At 47.0% G+C, this 20566-nt stretch overlaps 1 protein-coding gene across 7 annotated transcripts in view; it reads right to left on the bottom strand.

Annotated features, from left to right (window-relative positions):
* ATP2C1 (ATPase secretory pathway Ca2+ transporting 1) overlaps nt 1-20566 on the bottom strand; it is a 291909-nt gene that overhangs the window by 245364 nt on the left and 25979 nt on the right. For all 7 annotated transcript variants that reach the window (XM_030206388.1, XM_030206411.1, XM_030206380.1 and 4 more), the window contains one exon: nt 5946-6056. In XM_030206388.1, coding sequence (XP_030062248.1) covers nt 5946-6056 — 111 coding nt within the window. The remainder of the gene's footprint in view (nt 1-5945; nt 6057-20566) is intronic.

Genomic DNA, 20566 nt, shown 5'->3' with positions numbered 1-20566 from the left:
AGAAAATCTCACCCTGGGCACCCAAATCCTGTCCGGTGCTAGCCACTCCTGAAATAACCTCATCTCGAGGTGCCCCACCCGGCTCAGGTCTCTCCGTGTCCACGGAGGCCGCGCCATGCGGTGTAAGCAAAATGGCGCCCGCTGTCAGCTCAGAGCGGGAAAAAACATCGCTCGCCATGCTCGGGCCGGCTCCTACGCCAGTACAGCACGATTTACAGAGCCCTGCTGCTGATTTGCGCTTGCCACAAGTGGAACAGCGCTTTACATTGTCCGCAGCCATCGCCGAAAAAATGGCGGTAAAATCCAAAATGGCGGTTTCGCGTCAAAATCGCCCCGATCGTGGGCCCACCCTGGAGGAGTTGGAAAACACTCTTACCTCAAAGGATCTAGTGTACAACTACGATCCTGCTGAAAATCAGGTCAAAAACCTCTGTTCCAGCGTCTCTGCGTTTAAAAACGCAACGCGACTTTTTTTTTTTTTTTTTTTAAGCTGTGAGGAAAGCAGAGGTATTGAAGACTCCGGAGGCTCAGATGAGTGGGAAAGGCAGGGAAAGGGCGAACCTATATGCCTGCATCCACTGTTGGTGGGTAAGGACAGGGAAAGCAAGGCAATATGTCCACATCCACAGAGGTATGGGTAAGGCAGGGAAAGGGCTAACCTATGTGCCTTTAAAGTGAAGCTGCTATAGCCTCCAACACCCCGGTTAACAACTGGCAAGCCAGGAACCACCTCCTGGCAGATTTTTCTGGAGCTCGAACAAGCTGCAGCCACCCTGCTAGGAGAGATAGAGAATACTGGAGAGGCAGTGGAGCTAGCTGGCCAAGAGGGCACTGTGAAAGTTTGAGTGCTCTCTATCTCCCCTGCTGGTTGATGGACATAACCCATACGTAATGGCTTCATCTGCTTGATGACAAGGAATACACAGATAAAACCTCCTCCAAGTCCCAAGGAGGAACATTCTCCAAATCCTTTGAAACAAAGTTTTTGTTTCTTAGGAAGCTGCTCCTCAAAAGCAACATAAGGGGAAGAAGGAGTCAGCTTGAACTGACTTCAAAGGCCTGAAGTAATAAAATAACAAATTCAGGCTAAAGAAGCAGGGCAGAGACTTCTACCCCTGCAAAACCAACATCCCAGGACACGGCTGCAGGCAAGGAACCTGCTGATAAAATAGCCACCGAAGCCTTGTGGAGTGCAGGAGCCGTTGGCACTGAGCCCGCTAAAACCACCATCGGAGCGGGGCCGGATTGAACTCCTGGAGATGAAGTACTAACAGCCAAAGTGGGTAAAACTGGCATATCCACAGAAGCAAAACAAAGCGTGCAAGAAACGGTAGCCAAGAGCCTATCCCCACAGCATACACAAGACTTAATAGACTCAGACATAAAGAATAATACATATGCTCTCAGAAAACTGTCAGTCTCGTGAACTCCAAGGCACTAAAGCCCCACAACCTTCCCACAGCATAAGAGCTCTCAACTGAGATAAAGAGGTAGAAAGTGGCAACGGGGGAGCAGGGAGGGACTTAGACCACTAGGGTTTACACCTGAGGCATAGGATATTCTTAACTCCAAACCCAACTGAACCTGCAAGCAAGCGCAGGAGTTATGAAGCACAACTCAGAGTTCTCTATCTCCACCTGCTGGCAGATGGTAACAACCCATTTGTCTGGACTGATCCTTGGGACATAATGGAATACTGAACATTACGCACATGATCTTAAGCCTGCCATTAAGCTGGCATAAGTGCCCACATCACTGGACTTAAGCCACCATTCTATAATGGTATCTGTGTGCACAGAAGCCATTATAGAATGGGTGCTCAGTACTCCCCATCATGACACCTAACACACAGTAGCTAGTTATAGAACTGGCCCTGAAGTCTTCTGCTACTAAACATACAAAGAATATTACATAAAACTTATGTGATAACCTTATTTTTACACATCCAAGTAGACTAATATAGCAATCACAATCCTTTGTTCAATTAAGAGTAAATTCTATTTCTACTGTACTAGAGGTCTTTGGTTACGTTCTCCAAATGAGTTATATGAGTAATGAAACTAACATAGAAATAGAGAGCTACTTTTCTTCATTCTCAGCATATTTAAAGTTTATAGCCAGCTACAGTGTGTAAACTAGTTACCTGTCTTTCTGGTTCTGCAATAGCTGCAGGCTCAGATTATTGACATGTTGCTTAGCAACAGAAATTGACCAGCTGGAGTATGCTGCTTATCAATCTGTTACTTGGCAACCTTTGCAGGTCAGCATTCCAGAGAGTCTATGCCCTCTGGACCTGTTCCCAGCCTTCGCAAGCCACTCAGTCTGTCTGGGAGCCCACAGTTCTCCAATATTTGTCTTATTTTTTCAATTCAGCAACCAGGAAAGACAACAAATGACAAATACCCGGTTTTCAAGTTGGTTTCAGAATTCCGGTGATATAAAGGATCTTATATATTAAGCACGATCCCCATAGATACATAACAGGGAAAAAAAACATTTATGGGTCAATACTCAGCCTGGGCAGCCAGCATTTTGTTTGGGTTTTTTTTTTTTTTTTTTAAATACCAGCTGCCACGGCTAATTAAATATGAATATTCAGCATCAGTATCTAGACGGTGACTAGTGCTGAACATCTAGATAGGGTAGTCAATGCTGATGAAGTCAGAATAGCAGTGATATTCAGTCTACAATCTGATAGATAACAGGAGGAAGTCAGAATAACCTTTTCCCTGTTCTAAACTTATCTGGATAGTTATCCACTTAACAGACCAAATACTGCCATTAACCAGGTAACCAGTAAATTGCCCCGATGCTATCGGAATTGCGCCATTGCAGTCTGCAGTAACTTTCAGCACCGTTATCTGAATAATGATGCTGAAAATGCTGAATGCCCCATGTCAGTGCAGTTGATGCTACCTAGTTAAGTGTTTTTGAATATTGGGCCATCTGTTAGGCTCCAAAGTGACTTACTCAGGGTCACAAAGTACATGGCAGACGGTAGACTCGACCTCATGTCCTAGGTCTTACCTTAAAACCAGTCATTTCCAAACCTGGGCCTGGAGGCACGCCAGCCAGTCAGGTGTTCAGGATATCCACAATGAATATTTGTGACAGATATTTGTATGCATTCCTCCACTGCATGCTAATCTCTCTCATGAGTATTCATTGTGGATATCCTGAAAACCTGACTGGTTGGGGTGCGTCCAGAACGAAGGTTTGGTAACCACTGCCTTAAACTGTACACTAGTGCATAAACAAATGCAAAACCTTCCATTTACAATTAAACATCTTGCTATGTCAAGGTTTGTTTCTGATCCTAAAAGTGTCTCATCACACTGACTATCTTGTTAAAGTCTGCACTTCAGCTTGCTGGATCTTGGGAGTATTCTGCTTAGAAATTTTGAAATTGCTATCTGCAGGTTTTCTGGACTCAAGTTAAACTTTCACTAGTATCCCTTGACCCACATCCTGATCTCTTAACTCCTTCACACTTTTAAACAAAGCCACCAGCTAAAATACAAGGCACCTTAAAAATCCAAAGTTTTGAGCTAGGTTTGACAATCACATCCAGGGCCTGAGGACGCTGTACAAATACAAGTTCATGGCCCACATGAAGGGGAAACCTGCTCGCTGGATCTATGGCACATCCAGAGAAAAAAAATAAAAACTTACAGTATCTCTCAGCTACTGCCAAACCAGAGAAAGAAAAAGAATAAATATGGGGAAAAAAAGTTTACCATGCTTCACCCCCCCCCCCCCCCCCCCCCAGTACCTACAAATATATGCTCACATGCTGTAGTCCCAGTATCGGCCAGGTCCAATTGAGATGGAAGCCAAAAGGAGACCAGAAAGTTCCCTTTACTGTACTGACCCAATTTTAAGACAGCCCCCAACCACATTCAGGATTATCTAATGTACAACCCTTTAGCTGCCTATATTGTACTTCACAGTTTCTTCCCTATCCAGACAACTTTGCTATCTCCTCATGTGAAAAAGACTCCAAGTATGGGCAGGACTCTCGTATAGCAGTTTTCAACACTAGAGCTCTCCTGCAGCAGACTTTGGTTCCAGCAAGACGGACTTCACCAGAGAATTCCAGCAACTGTCTTTAGCCCAAGTGCTATGAGCTCAATCTGTGAGCCTGCATCCTCTGCCCAGCCTGTGTCGTCTGTGCCTGTCTGCGTCCTTTGCCCAACCTGCTCCATCTGCTCCTGCCTGCGTCCTTTGCCCCAGTCGTCATCATCTGTTCCTGCCTGCGTTCCTTTGCCCCAGCCTGCATCATCTGTTCCTGCCTACGTCCTCAGCCCCAGCCGACATCATCTGTTCCTGCCTGCATCCCCTGCTCCGGACTGCTTGTCTGCATCGTCTACAACCTCTGCTACGACCTGCATCATCTGGTCAAGCTTGCATCGTCTGGTCCAGCCTGTATCATCTGTTCCTGCCTGCATTCTCTCCCCCGGCCTGAATCGTGGCATCACATCACCATAAGATCTAAACTGTTTTCACTACAACCTTTATTTACTGTTGCTCAATTAAGTATTATCACTTTCACTCTTTAGATTTCCCAATTACAACTAACTTATGTAAAGTTAATAGTTTTACTGTTTCATTGTTTCGCTGCTACTTTTCAACTTGCTTCCATTTATAATATTGTTTCTTTCTTTATAATATCGCCAAAATACGCCCTTTCCTTTCTGAACAAGCTATCAGAACCCTCATCCACACTCTCATCACATCTCGCTTAGATTACTGCAACTTGCTTCTCACAGGTCTTCCACTCAGCCACCTCTCTCCTCTTCAATCTATTCAAAATTCTGCTGCACGACTAATATTTCGCCAAAGTCGTTATCAGGCCTCTCCTGAAATCACTTCACTGGCTATCAGTTTCCGTATAAAATTTAAGCTCCTCTTATTGACTTATAAGTGCATTCACTCTGCAGCCCCTCACTACCTCTCCACCTTCATCTCTCCCTACACTCCTTCCCAGGAACTCTGTACACTAGGCAAATCTCTCCTAATTGCACCCTTCTCCTCCATCGCTAACTCCAGACTCCGTTCCTTTTGTGTCGCCGCACCTTATGCCTGGAATGGGCTTCCTGAGCCATTACGTCTAGCTCCATCCCTGGCCGCCTTCAAATCCGGGCTAAAGGCCTACCTGTTTGATGCTGCTTTTGACTCCTAACTTGTCACTTGCTTGTAACCTTTATCTTGTCTTCCTCTCTTCAACAGTCCCCTTTCCCTACGTGTCCTTCTGTCTGTCCTACCCTTATCCTTATTGGTCCTGTCTGTCCTGATTTAGATTGTAAGCTCTTTTGAGCAGGGACTGTCTTTTCTTCATGTTCAATTATGAAGCGCTGCGTACGACTGGTAGCGCTATAGAAATGATTTATAGTAGTAGTAGTAGTATCTAGCTATTCTGCAGTCATCATTAGTCCCAGCAAGTTTAGTGTTAGGGCACTTGGGGCGCACTCTTTGAAAGGGGACGGTGGAAAAGAGTTGACGTTTGGGCAATTATTATAAGTTTTACAGATATGAACAGTATCAAAACAAGTGTGTCTTATAGTTACACCATACATTATGTTTCAAATTGAGACAAAGGGCAACTTCTGGTATTTCTTAGAACCATGCAATAGATATACTTGATTCTTTGAGTTCTGTTTTTGAACACTGCTGCTCATTAATTTTTTTTCTAATAATTTCAGGCATTTCCACCATCATAACGTTTTTAATAGCTACAAAATAATAATACAAGGACTTCTAGATAAGGAAAAACAATGAGCAAAACTCTACAGAGACAAAACTCAAAAAAAAAAAAAAACTACACCACCAAAAAGAATTTTTAAATACATTTTCTGGCTCCTAAAACTTTTGCTTCAGATATTCTTCCTTTTCTGAATGGTTCACAGATTATGAAATTCTGTTTGGCTGATTCAGTTACCACTTACTTGAAGGATGCTTGCAACTTCACTGACAGGTAATTCACTTGCTTTTCTGGATGCCAACACAGGTATCATTGTCTCATTTTCACCATTTGATATTGGTCGAAATCTTGATACCTACGCAGGATAACACACATCCAAGGATAAGAAGAATATAAACATCAACCAGCATAATTAACACTAGTAGCGCTATAGAAATGATAAGAAGTAGTAGTAGCAGAAATGGGCAGAAAAACTGTGTGATCTTTATCTCCAAGTCAGTGTTTTTCTCAGTGACTTGATAATTTCCTGAGAGCTCCTTGTATCCACTACAACCAGACAGGCTGGCAATTAACTTTTCAGGCCCAGCATTAAGGAAAGTTCACCACACGATCTTCATTTTCAATTATTTACATAAATTCAGCAATGTTTATTACAACAAATTAACAGAAGAAAAAAAAATCAGCAGAAAAATTATTCACCCCTTTTAAGGCTAACTTTCAGATAGATTTAGGGCCCTATTTACTAAGGCATGTTAGTGTTTTTAATACATCTACAATTCACGCATGCACTAACCATGTAGGAAACCTATAGGGATATTGTAGGTGAGTACACGGTTAACGCACGTTAAAAACGCTAAAGCATCTATAACGCGGCTTAGTAAACAGGGCCCTTACTTTGGTGGACAGAAGCTAGAACAGTGAATACATATATACTAAGCAGATTAAGATCATAAAACAAAGGATCACAACATTTTCAAAATCATTGACGGGGCTAGATGAAATATTTAATGACCTCTTTTTTGCATCCTTATGCCAGCTCAGTGGTTCTTAACTTTTTTTGGTTCCCACACCCATTTAAATGATCAATGAAACCCTTGCATCTCTTTCCTAAATCATGAGTCTACTAGCGACTGCTGACAACTACATATGTTCGCTGTTAACCACTTAACTGCTAACATGTTGCTAAAGTTACAGAAGTACACAGTTATAACACCAATAACTGTCCTAATAACTACCTTCACTCTGTCTAGAAAGTTTCAATAAAATTTGTCTCAGATTTCAAGACCCTTCTCTCCACACCCTGTTTGACCTCTTCCAGTACCCCTTGAGAGTTAAGAACTTCTGCCTCTGCATCGCCCCTCCCCCCATCACTTTGTCCTTCCACTCAGGTCTTCTCTATAATCTTCTCTTCCTTAAACCTCTCCCCTTTCTCCCCAACATCTTCCCTGTTCCCAGTACATTTCCTCTCCCCCAGCAGCTCCCTTACCCAAGCACCAATGCTCAAAACTCCGGCGCTGGAATAGAGTGTCAGAACTCCCTAATGCTTGTTAGTGAGATGCAAATATAGGTGTGCTCATAGCATTCAGCATTATGGAGTTTGGCAGGAGGACTGTGCCTGGCGCATGCACTCAAGAGCTGTATGTCAAGCACAGCTCTTGGACGCATGCCCAGTCAAACTGGCCTCTCTCACCTGAACTACCTTTCTTCCCACATTTGCTGTCTTGTGATAAGCAAGTTCTGAGAAAGGCAATCTGCTCCTATGAGTCTCTTGAAAATGGGAAAATTAGGTTCTTACCATGATAATTTTCTTTCCTTTAGTCAAAGCAGATGAAGCCATTACGTATGGGTTGTGTCCATCAACCAGCAGGGGGAGATAGAGAGCACTCAACTTTTCACAGTGCCTCATGGCCAGCTAGCTCCACTGCCTCTTCAGTATTTGAAGCTTCCAAAGCAGTATGGCAAACCGCAATGGGAATAACATGAACTTTCCTCACAGCGAACGATGGCCCCTTAAGAAGGGCATGAACTCAAAAAAGGAGGGAATGAACTCATCCTCCTGGAGGGAATAAACTCGTCCTCCACTTTGTATAAACGGAGGGAATAAACTCATCCTCCCAAAGCATGAACTGCAGGGAATGAACTCATCCTCCTATAACTGTAACAAGAATCTTGAAGACTGTTTTCCGACTCCCCAAGGAAGGAATATAACTTCAGGAAACAAGAACAGCACCTAAAATCAGAATCACTGCAATACAGACAATTATACAGGGAGGGCTCATGGCTTCATCTGCTATGACTAAAGGAAAGAAAATTATCATGGTAAGAACCTAATTTTCCCTTCCTTGTCATCAAGCAGATGAAGCCATTACGTATGGGATGTAACAAAGCAATCCCTAAATAGGGTGGGAACAAGCCACACCACGCGCTAGCACTTGTGCTCCAAAACGCGCATCCCTCCTGGCAGCCACATCCAGCCTGTAATGTCGGGCGAAAGAGAGCTTAGAAGCCCATGTTGCAGCACTGCAAATCTCATGAAGAGATAGTGCTCCAGTTTCTGCCCAGGAAGAGGAAATCACTCTTGTGGAATGTGCCTTAAAGGCTTCAGGCGGAGCCCGGCCAGACAGCAGAAATGCTGAAAAGATAGCTTCTTTGAGTCAACGGGCAATAGTGGCTTTAGACGCTGAAGACCCTCTGCGAGGACCTGCAAACAGCACAAAAAGATGATCAGAGGTTCTGAAAGAATTTGTAATTCGCAGATACTGCAACAGAGTCCTGCGCACATCCAAAAGGTGCAACTGCCCAAATGAATCTGGAAACTCCTCCTCAACAAAGGAGGGAAGAAAAACAGGCTGGTTTAGGTGAAACACTGAAACCACCTTAGGCATGAAGGAAGGCACGGTCCGAACTGTAACCCCTGACTCTGAGAATTGCAGAAAAGGGTCTCTACAGGACAGCGCCTGGAGCTCTGACACCCGTCTCGCCGAGGTAATGGCCACTAAAAAGACGGCCTTCAGTGTCAAATCTTTCTCTGAAGCACGCCAAAGCGGTTCAAAGGGAGCCCACTGAAGGGCCTTCAATACTAACCCCAGGTTCCAAGCTGGACAAGGTGCCCGCACAGGAGGACGGAGCCGAAGCACCCCTCTAAAAAACCGTGCCACATCTGGATGAGCAGCTAAGGACATGCCTTCAACCTTGCCACGCAGGGAGGCCAATGCTGCCACTTGCACCCGCAGGGAATTATAGGCCAAGCCTTTGTGTACCCCATCCTGAAAAAAGTCCAGAATCGGCGAGATAGGAGCCTGCAATGGAGAAAGCGCTCTTGAAACACACCACAGACTTCAAACTGGCGCCAAATCCTGGCATAAGCCACGGAAGTGGAGCGCTTACGGGCCTGCAGGAGAGTGGAAATTACATAAGTACATAAGTACATAAGTAGTGCCATACTGGGAAAGACCAAAGGTCCATCTAGCCCAGCATCCTGTCACCGACAGTGGCCAATCCAGGTCAAGGGCACCTGGCACGCTCCCCAAACGTAAAAACATTCCAGACAAGTTATACCTAAAAATGAGGAATTTTTCCAGTCCATTTAATAGCGGTCTATGGACTTGTCCTTTAGGAATCTATCTAACCCCTTTTTAAACTCCGTCAAGCTAACCGCCCGTACCACGTTCTCCGGCAATGAATTCCAGAGTCTAATTACACGTTGGGTGAAGAAAAATTTTCTCCGATTCGTTTTAAATTTACCACACTGTAGCTTCAACTCATGCCCTCTAGTCCTAGTATTTTTGGATAGCGTGAACAGTCGCTTCACATCCACCCGATCCATTCCACTCATTATTTTATACACTTCTATCATATCTCCCCTCAGCCGTCTCTTCTCCAAGCTGAAAAGCCCTAGCCTTCTCAGCCTCTCTTCATAGGAAAGTCGTCCCATCCCCACTATCATTTCCGTCGCCCTTCGCTGTACCTTTTCCAATTCTACTATATCTTTTTTGAGATACGGAGACCAGTACTGAACACAATACTCCAGGTGCGGTCGCACCATGGAGCGATACAACGGCATTATAACATCCGCACACCTGGACTCCATACCCTTCTTAATAACACCCAACATTCTATTCGCTTTCCTAGCCGCAGCAGCACACTGAGCAGAAGGTTTCAGCGTATCATCGACGACGACACCCAGATCCCTTTCTTGATCCGTAACTCCTAACGCGGAACCTTGCAAGACGTAGCTATAATTCGGGTTCCTCTTACCCACATGCATCACTTTGCACTTGTCAACATTGAACTTCATCTGCCACTTGCACGCCCATTCTCCCAGTCTCGCAAGGTCCTCCTGTAATCGTTCACATTCCTCCTGCGACTTGACGACCCTGAATAATTTTGTGTCATCGGCGAATTTAATTACCTCACTAGTTATTCCCATCTCTAGGTCATTTATAAATACATTAAAAAGCAACGGACCCAGCACAGACCCCCTGCGGGACCCCACTAACTACCCTCCTCCACTGAGAATACTGGCCACGCAATCCTACTCTCTGCTTCCTATCTTTCAACCAGTTCTTAATCCATAATAATACCCTACCTCCGATTCCATGACTCTGCAATTTCTTCAGGAGTCTTTCGTGCGGCACTTTGTCAAACGCCTTGTCAAATTACCTTATTTGAGTAGCCTTTATCTCTCAATTGCGCCCTCTCAATCGCCATGCCATAAGACCAAAGCGGCAGGCATCCTCCATGGCCACTGGACCCTGTGACAACAGGTGCGGAACCAGAAGTAATGGAAATGGAGCCTCCAACAGCATCTGTCGGAGGTCCGCATACCAAGTCCTCCTGGGCCAATCCGGGGCGATAAGCACCACTTCTCCTGGATGCAGCCGAATCCGCAGGAGCACTCGCCCTATCAAGGGCCACGGAGGGAAGACATACAGCAAGCCCAGGGGCCAGGGTTGAGCCAAGGCATCCAACCCAGAGCGAGGATCCCTCCCCGTCTGCTGAAGAAGCACAAGACTTTGGCATTGGAACTGGTCGCCATAAGATCCATCACTGGCTTGCCCTATTTGGCACATATCTGCAGGAATACATTGTCTGCTAGTTCCCACTCTGCTGGATCGATCTGATGCCTGCTTAGATAGTCGGCTTGCACGTTGCTCTGACCTGCAATGTGAGCTGCTGACAGGGACTGTAGATGCAGCTCGGCCCAGTGGCAAATTTGTTCGGCCTGCGTGGCTAGAGCTCTGCACTGAGTGCCGCCTTGTCGATTTATGTAGGCCACTGCTGTCGTCTTGTCCGACATCACTCGGACAGCCAATCCTTCCAGGGTCACTTGAAAGGCCAGAAGAGCCAGAAACACCGCTTTCAACTCCAGGCGGTTGATAGACCACTCCAACTCGTCGGGCGTCCACAGACCCTGGGCATGCTTCCCCTGGCAATGTGCACCCCAGCCCTTCAGGCTGGCATCTGTCACCACTAGGCACCAATCGGGGCGCGCCAGCAGCATTCCCCGCCGCAACATGCTGTCCGAGAGCCACCACTCCATACTGAGGCGGGCCGCAGGGAGCCAACAAAGTCTGCACTGATAATCCTGAGATACTGGAGACCATCGTTGAAGTAGAGAATACTGTAGAGGTCTCAGGTGCGCTCTCGCCCATGGCACCCAAGGTGGCCATCATTGATCCCAACAGCTGGACAATGTCCCAAGCTCGCGGGCGGGGCATCCTCAGGAGCAGACGGACCTGATTCTGAAGCTTGCACCGCCTTTGCTCGGGAAGAAACACATAGCCCGAGGCTGTGTCGAACCTGGCCCCCAAATATTCTAGAGATTGCGAGGGGGTCAGGTAACTTTTGGCCATATTGACAACCCAGTCCAGAGATTGAAGGACTGAAACCACTCTGGCTGTAGCTAGATGACTCTCTTTTTCTGAGTCTGCTCTGATGAGCCAGTTGTCTAGGTACGGGTGAACCCGGATACCCTCTCGCCTGAGAAAGGCAGCTACTACCACCATTACCTTGGAGAAGGTTTGGGGAGCTGTGGCAAGGCCAAAAGGCAAGGCCCGAAACTGGAAATGTTTTCCCAACACCGCAAACCGCAGAAACTTCTGGTGCGGGGGCCAAATTGGTATGTGCAAATAAGCTTCTTTCAGGTCCAGAGACGTGAGAAACTCTCCTGGCTGTACCGCCACAATGACGGAGCCCAGGGTTTCCATGTGAAAATGCAGCACTCTAAAGGACTTGTTTAGCTCTTTTAAGTCCAGGATCGGGCAAAAAGACCCGCCTTTTCGTGGCACCACAAAGTAAATGGAGTATCGGCCTAGACCTTGTTCGGCGGGAGGTACCAGGGTCACAGCCCCTATCTGGCACAGACTATGCAAAGTCTCCGCTACCGCTGCCCGTTTGGCGGCAGAACCGCATCGGGACTCCACAAACACGTCTCTCACCGGGGCATCAAATTCTATTCGGTATCCGTCTCTTATCAGGTCCAAGACCCACTGATCTGTGGAGATTTTGGCCCACTCCTCCGATGACAGGAAACGAGGAGGGGGCCGGCGCACCATCATTGAGAGGGTCGCCCCTGAACTCCAGGCCTTGAACCGGCAGCTGGAGAACGTTTGTCTGAGCGAAAGGAGTTTCTCTGCTGAAAGCGGGCACGCGAAGTGAACCCAGCAGCACGCCCTGGGCGGTACCTTCTAGCTTCACGGAAGCGAGATCTGTAAGAGAAGCGGACCAACTGACCCTTAGAGGAAGGCTTCGGCCTATCTTCGGGCAAGCGCTGAGGTTTGGAATCCCCCAGGCCTTTAACAATGTTTTCCAGCTCCTCACCAAACAGGAGAAGGCCTTGAAAGGGCAACTTCACCAACCTTTGCTTAGAGGCCATGTCCGCTGCCCAATGTCGTAGCCAAAGAGTGCGGCGAGCCGCCACTGCTACAGCCATTTGTTTAGCCGAAGCTCTGACCATATCATAAAGGGCGTCAGCCAAAAAGGACAAGGCTGACTCCATCCGCGGAGCCACTTCAGATAAGGTCTCCGCTCCATCACCGGGCTGTTCCACTGCCTGCTGTAACCAAGCCAGGCAGGCTCTAGCAGCATAACAACTGCATGCAGACGCCCGAACAGTGAGACCTGCCAAATCAAAGGACCGCTTCAGAGCTGAATCAAGCCTGCGGTCTTGAATATCCTTCAGGGCAACACCTCCTTCAACAGGGAGGGTAGTTCTCTTTGCACAGCCGTGACCAGGGCATCCACTTTAGGCACTGCAAAGCGAGCCAAATGTTCCTCACTCAGATGGTATAATTGCCCCATAGCCCTGGCAACCTTCAAAGGTCCCTCGGGGTCAGCCCATTGAGCCGATATAAGCTCTTGGATGGAGTCATGCAAAGGAAAGGCTCGAGCAGGCTTTCTGGTACTAGCCATCCTTGGATTAACAGAGGAGGCTGTGCCACTCCCAGGATCTTCAATCAAGAGGGCTTGTAAGGCATCTGAAATAAGCGCTGGCAGCTCCTCACGGTGGAAAATCCTCACCGCAAACGGATCATCAAGCTCCTGTGGCAATTCTGCACCCGACTCTGGCTCCTCAGCCCAAGAAGTTCTGCCAGACCCCTCAGAATCCTCATAGCCCGACCACGGGGGGGAAAAGGGGGGTGCACCACACTCAGAAGGGGAATTAGCCCTTCTGCGTTTATCAGGAGGATAAGAAACAGGCAAAGCCAACTCCAAAAGGCCAGGATCCACTGGGGGGGGGCCGGCAGAGGGTCCGAAGATCCCTGTGGAAGAGCTCTTTTAAGCATGTATGCCCTATGCAGCATTAAAACAAAATCAGGGGAGAAAACCGCTCCCTGACCGCCCGGATCCTGCCCAGGGCTATCAGCTCTATTATTAGCCTCACTCAGAGGACCCCCCCCCCAGATTCAGGGCTCTCCATTGCAACGTAGGCCGCGCCATGTGGAAAATCCAAAATGGCGTCCGCTGCTAGCTCAGTGCGAGAAAGTTTGCCGCTCACCATGCTCGGGCCGGCTCTACCGTCTGTACAGCACGAATTACACAGCCCCGCTGCTGATTTGCGCTTGCCACATTTAGAACAGCGCTTTACAGTCTCCGCAGCCATTGCCGAAAACGGCGGTAAAATTCAAAAATGGCGGTTTGCGCCAAAAACGTCCCGATCGAGGGCCCACCCCGGAGGAGTCAGAAAACACTCTTACCTCACTAGACCGAGTATCACAGCTCCGGTCCTGCAGAAGAATCTCAAGAAAAAAACCTCTTTTCCAAGATCGCTGCGCTAAAGAGCGACTTTAATTAATTATTTATTTATTTTTACGCTGTGAGGAAAGCAGAGGCAAAAGAGGTAAATAAAATCACTCCGGAGGCTCAGATAAGTGGGAAAGGCAGGGAAAGGCGAACCAATGTGCCTGCATCCACTGAGTGGGAAAGGACAGGGAAAAGCAAGCTAATATGTCCACATCCACGGGGGCATGGGTAAGGCAGGGGAAGGGCTGACCTATGTGCCTTCAAAGTGAAGCTGCTATAGCCTCTAACACCCTGGCTAACAACTGGCAAGCCAGGAGCCACCCCCAGGCAGATTTTTCATGGAGCTTGAAGAAGCTGCAGCCACCCTGCTTGGGGAGATAGAGAATACTGAAGAGGCAGTGGAGCTAGCTGGCCATGAGGCACTGTGAAAAGTTGAGTGCTCTCTATCTCCCCCTGCTGGTTGATGGACACAACCCATATGTAATGGCTTCATCTGCTTGATGACAAGGAATCCAACGTTTAACTACAGGTTGTGTGAAGAAATATTTTCTCCAATTTGTTTTAAATTTACTACTTTGTAGCTTCATTGCATGCCCACTAGTCCCAGTATTTTTGGAAAGAGTAAACAAGCGATTCATGTCTACTCGTTCCACTTCACATAGTTTTATAGACCTCTATCATATCTCCCCTCAGCCCTCTCTTCTCCAAGATGAAGAGCCCTAGCTGCTTTAGCCTTTCCTCAAAGGGAAGTCGTCTCATCCCCTCTATCATATCCATCGCCTCCTCTGTACCTTTTCTAATTGCACTGTATCTTTTTTGAGATGTGGTGACCAAAATTGAACACAGTATTCAAGGAGCGGTCACACCATGGAGAAATTATAATGTCCTCGTTTTTGTTTTCCATTTCTTTGCTAATAATACCTAAACATTCTATTTGCTTTCTTAGCATTTGAGGATCAAGCCACAATAATTCCTCTGTGAATACAATACTGGATAGAATTGGCCTACCACTGTAAATTTTAGGTTGCAGGTTCAAAAAGAAGGATCGAACAGTGTCAGGTTTTCCAGTTGAAACTGCAAGTCCTTTGGAAAAGTGTTTTGTTTTATGTTAATTTTTTTGACCAGTTTTACAATCAACCATTTCCAGCAACAGCCATAAAAAAAACACACTGCACTAAGGGCTTCTGTTACCAAGCCACACTAGTGATTCACGCACGGCAAATGAGAGGAAGCCCACAGGAATTGAATAGGCTTCTTCTCTTTTGCCGCACAGAAATCGCTAGCACGGCTTTGTAAAAGAAGCTCACAAAACCCACCACGAGCCCCACCCCCTCATATCCACCCTATCAAACCCAAGTATGCAAAATAGAGAGCACAATATAGTGACTAAGCCCTCCCACTTTAAGATTACTGTTCCAAGATGTTCTTCCTCCTTGAAAGATGTTCCTGTACCCAGATAACAAAAGGAGTCCAGTCGCAAATCTCTCCAGTCTATCTTGGGAAATTGCAATTCGCTTATATAAAAAGTAGAGATTTATCTACTTCTGAGGTTGGCCTAACCAACCTGTAGTTACAAGCTTCCTCCTTAGACCCACTTCCATGAAAAGGGACATCTATCTTCCGCCCTCAAACTACTTGCATCTCCCAAAGTGTAATTGAACAGAACTCTGCTGAGCTGCCACAACCTCTCTGATCTTCTCCAATATACCCTGAGATGGCTCGCATCTGGCCCAACTGCCTTGCCACAGTATTTACATAGAACTAGAAAACTGAAAGTGGCCATCTACCCCTTTGCCATATGTCCTATGCCAGAGCTTCTCAACCCAGTTCTGTGGGCATACATAGCTAGTCGGGTTTTCAGGATATCCATCATGAATGTGCATGAGAGAAATCTGCATGCTCTGCCTCCATCGGTATTTCTCATGCACATTCATTGTGGATATCCTGGAAACCTAACTGGCTGGGTGTGCCCCAAGGACTGGGTTGAGCTCTGTCCTATTCCATATACCTACATAAGTACATAAGTAGTGCCATACTGGGAAAGACCAAAGGTCCATCTAGCCCAGCATCCTGTCACCGACAGTGGCCAATCCAGGTCAAGGGCACCTGGCACGCTCCCCAAACGTAAAAACATTCCAGACAAGTTATACCTAAAAATGCGGAATTTTTCCAAGTCCATTTAATAGCGGTCTATGGACTTGTCCTTTAGGAATCTATCTAACCCCTTTTTTAAACTCCGTCAAGCTAACCGCCCGTACCACGTTCTCCGGCAACGAATTCCAGAGTCTAATTACACGTTGGGTGAAGAAAAATTTTCTCCGATTCGTTTTAAATTTACCACACTGTAGCTTCAACTCATGCCCTCTAGTCCTAGTATTTTTGGATAGCGTGAACAGTCGCTTCACATCCACCCGATCCATTCCACTCATTATTTTATACACTTCTATCATATCTCCCCTCAGCCGTCTCTTCTCCAAGCTGAAAAGCCCTAGCCTTCTCAGCCTCTCTTCATAGGAAAGTCGTCCCATCCCCACTATCATTTTCGTCGCCCTTCGCTGTACCTTTTCCAATTCTACTATATCTTTTTTGAGATACGGAGACCAGTACTGAACACAATACTCCAGGTGCGGTCGCACCATGGAGCGATACAACGGCATTATAACATCCGCACACCTGGACTCCATACCCTTCCTAATAACACCCAACATTCTATTCGCTTTCCTAGCCGCAGCAGCACACTGAGCAGAAGGTTTCAGCGTATCATCGACGACGACACCCAGATCCCTTTCTTGATCCGTAACTCCTAACGCGGAACCTTGCAAGACGTAGCTATAATTCGGGTTCCTCTTACCCACATGCATCACTTTGCACTTGTCAACATTGAACTTCATCTGCCACTTGCACGCCCATTCTCCCAGTCTCGCAAGGTCCTCCTGTAATCGTTCACATTCCTCCTGCGACTTGACGACCCTGAATAATTTTGTGTCATCGGCGAATTTAATTACCTCACTAGTTATTCCCATCTCTAGGTCATTTATAAATACATTAAAAAGCAACGGACCCAGCACAGACCCCTGCGGGACCCCACTAACTACCCTCCTCCACTGAGAATACTGGCCATGCAATCCTACTCTCTGCTTCCTATCTTTCAACCAGTTCTTAATCCATAATAATACCCTACCTCCGATTCCATGACTCTGCAATTTCTTCAGGAGTCTTTCGTGCGGCACTTTGTCAAACGCCTTCTGAAAATCCAGATATACAATATCAACCGGCTCCCCATTGTCCACATGTTTGCTTACCCCCTCAAAAAAATGCATTAGATTGGTGAGGCAAGACTTCCCTTCACTAAATCCGTGCTGACTTTGTCTCATCAGTCCATGTTTTTGTATATGCTCTGCAATTTTATTCTTAATAATAGCCTCCACCATCTTGCCCGGCACCGACGTCAGACTCACCGGTCTATAATTTCCCGGATCTCCTCTGGAACCCTTCTTAAAAATCGGAGTAACATTGGCTACCCTCCAGTCTTCCGGTACTACACTCGATTTTAGGGACAGATTGCATATTTCTAACAGTAGCTCCGCAAGTTCATTTTTTAGTTCTATTAATACTCTGGGATGAATACCATCAGGTCCCGGTGATTTACTACTCTTCAGCTTGCTGAACTGACCCATTACATCCTCCAAGGTTACAGAGAATTTGTTTAGTTTCTCCGACTCCCCCGCTTCAAATATTCTTTCCGGCACCGGTGTCCCCCCCAAATCCTCCTCGGTGAAGTCACCTGTGGGCTTCTTTATCACTGTCATCAGTGAAAGCTTTCCATAATGGAAACGGAAAACTTTCATTCTTTACTTGCACCCATCTGTCTTCACCCAACTTAGGGGCCCTTTTACTAAAGGGCTGCCATGCGGCAAACCGAACCACCACCAGCCCAATGCGGCCTCCAGCGGTAGTTCCACCTCAAGCGCATGCCACTTTCCAGCGCAACAAAAATATTGTTGTAATTTTTCAGCGGTGTTAACCAGGCAGTAATCTGGCAGCTCTGCCCGGTTAACGCTTGGTTACCATGGGAGCCCTTAACGCCACCTCAATGGGTGGCGGTAAGTGCTCCCCACCACATGGCCACACGATAGGAGTAACCTTACCATATGGCCAATTTTTTTAGGGGCATTTTACCCAATGCGGGGGAAAAGGACCCTGGAGCACGGGAAACACATCACCCGCTGCTACTGCAGGGCCCTTTTTACCACAGCTTGGTAAAAGGACCCCTTAATGCACAACCTGTGCCCTACTTTGGAGCTACTGTTTGGATTTCCACACTCATTCACAGTTCATATACACAGGATCTTTATCTCCTTTCTGTGGCTGCTGAGAGAAATGGCAAACTTCACTCCTACTGTACCTCCGAGCTCAATCAGATATTCAAGAAAGCAAAATGTGTTCATACTGCTGAGCAAGCTCCACCAGCACACCTACTAAACCCAGCTAGGGTCTCAGAATATTAAACATGAAGAGAACATATAGTTCAAAAACAAAAGCGTACTGGAAATTAAAAGGAAATGTGCTTTTCTTACAAATTCACAGCAAGGAAAAAAAAAAGGAATTGTAGTATGTCAACTCCTTGGAATTATTTTAAATATAGCTCCTGCCTGTAAATACTTTACAGTGCACCAATATTTAAAATTTAGCCATATCTAAATAGCATCACAAATAAAACAGCCCAAGAATAACACATTAACCAAATATATAAACTAGACAAAAGAGCACTAAACTCTACAAAAATTCTTCATAAAAAAAATAACACCATTTTAAAAGATAAAAATAGCGGGCTTACCACTCACTATTCCGGAACTACCACCAGCCCAACGCAGTTCCAGGTAGAACGCGCGCCATTTCAAATATTTGAAAGGTATTAATCCGCAAACAAATCTTTTCCGGAGATGGGAAGGCGGTAAAACGAGAGGACATGAAATGAGATTGAAGGGAGGCAGACTCAGGAAAGATGTCAGGAAGTATTTTTTCACGGAGAGGGTGGTGGATGCTTGGAATGCCCTCCCGCGGGAGGTGGTGGAGATGAAAACGGTAACGGAATTCAAACATGCGTGGGATATGCATAAAGGAATCCTGTGCAGAAGGAATGGATCCTCAGAACCTTAGCTAAAATTGGGTGGCGGAGCAGGTGGGGGGAAGAGGGGTTGGAGGTTGGGAGGTGTGGATAGTGGAGGGCAGACTTATACGGTCTGTGCCAAAGCCGGTGATGGGAGACGGGACTAGTGGTTGGGAGGCGGGGAATACTGCTGGGCAGACTTATATGGTCTGTGCCCTGAAAAAGACAGGTACAAATCAAGGTAAGGTATACACATATGAGTTTATCTTGGGCAGACTGGATGGACCGTGTAGGTCTTTTTCTGCCATCATCTACTATGTTACCACCAGCCCAACGCAGTTCCAGGTAGAGCACGCGCCATTTCGTGGGGGGGGGGGGGAACGACCCTGGAAATGGTTAGCGTGGCAGTAACTCGGCGGTAATCAGGCATCGCTGCACACTGCCCAGGTTACCACGGAAACCCTTACTGCCACCTCAATGGGTGGCATTAAGTGCTCCCTGCCACATAACCACGTGGTAAGAGTTTTCTTAACACATAGCCATTTTGTTTGGGGGGCTTTTTACCTGCTGCGGGAAAAGGGCCCCAACACTCAGGAAAAATGGACCCGCCACTATCACAGGGTCCTTTTTCCCACAGCTTGGTAAAAGGACCCCCTAAATATTTTATTAGATAACACAAATGCAGCAAATTATACCATCGCACAAACTCCAGAAAAGGGTATGATACATACCTGTAGCAGGTGTTCTCCGAGGACAGCAGGCTGATTGTTCTCACGACTGGGTGACGTCCGCGGCAGCCCCCACCAACCGGAAAAAAGCTTCGCGGGACGGTCGGGACGCAGGGCACGCCCACCGCGCATGCGCGGCCGTCTTCCCGCCCGTGCGCGACCGCTCCCGCCAGTTGAATAACTAGCAAAAGATGAAACACACAACTCCAAAGGGGAGGAGGGAGGGTAGGTGAGAACAATCAGCCTGCTGTCCTCGGAGAACACCTGCTACAGGTATGTATCATACCCTTTCTCCGAGGACAAGCAGGCTGCTTGTTCTCACGACTGGGGTATCCCTAGCTCTCAGGCTCACTCAAAACAAGAACCCAGGTCAATTGAACCTCGCAACGGCGAGGGAACAACAGAAATTGACCTACGAAGAACAACTAACTGAGAGTGCAGCCTGACCAGAATAAATTCGGGTCCTGGAGGGTGGAGTTGGATTTACACCCCAAACAGATTCTGCAGCACCGACTGCCCGAACCGACTGTCGCGTCAGGTATCCTGCTGGAGGCAGTAATGTGATGTGAATGTGTGGACAGATGACCACGTCGCAGCCTTGCAAATCTCTTCAATAGTGGCTGACTTCAAGTGGGCCACTGACGCTGCCATGGCTCTGACACTATGAGCCGTGACATGACCCTCAAGAGCCAGCCCAGCCTGGGCGTAAGTGAAGGAAATGCAATCTGCTAGCCAATTGGAGATGGTGCGTTTCCCGACAGCGACCCCTAGCCTGTTAGGGTC

Source organism: Microcaecilia unicolor, chromosome 1 (genome assembly GCF_901765095.1).
Source record: "Microcaecilia unicolor chromosome 1, aMicUni1.1, whole genome shotgun sequence".
Taxonomy (NCBI): Eukaryota; Metazoa; Chordata; class Amphibia; order Gymnophiona; family Siphonopidae; genus Microcaecilia; species Microcaecilia unicolor.
Note: the sequence above shows the minus strand (reverse complement) of the source record. Positions and strands in the feature narration are given on the sequence as shown.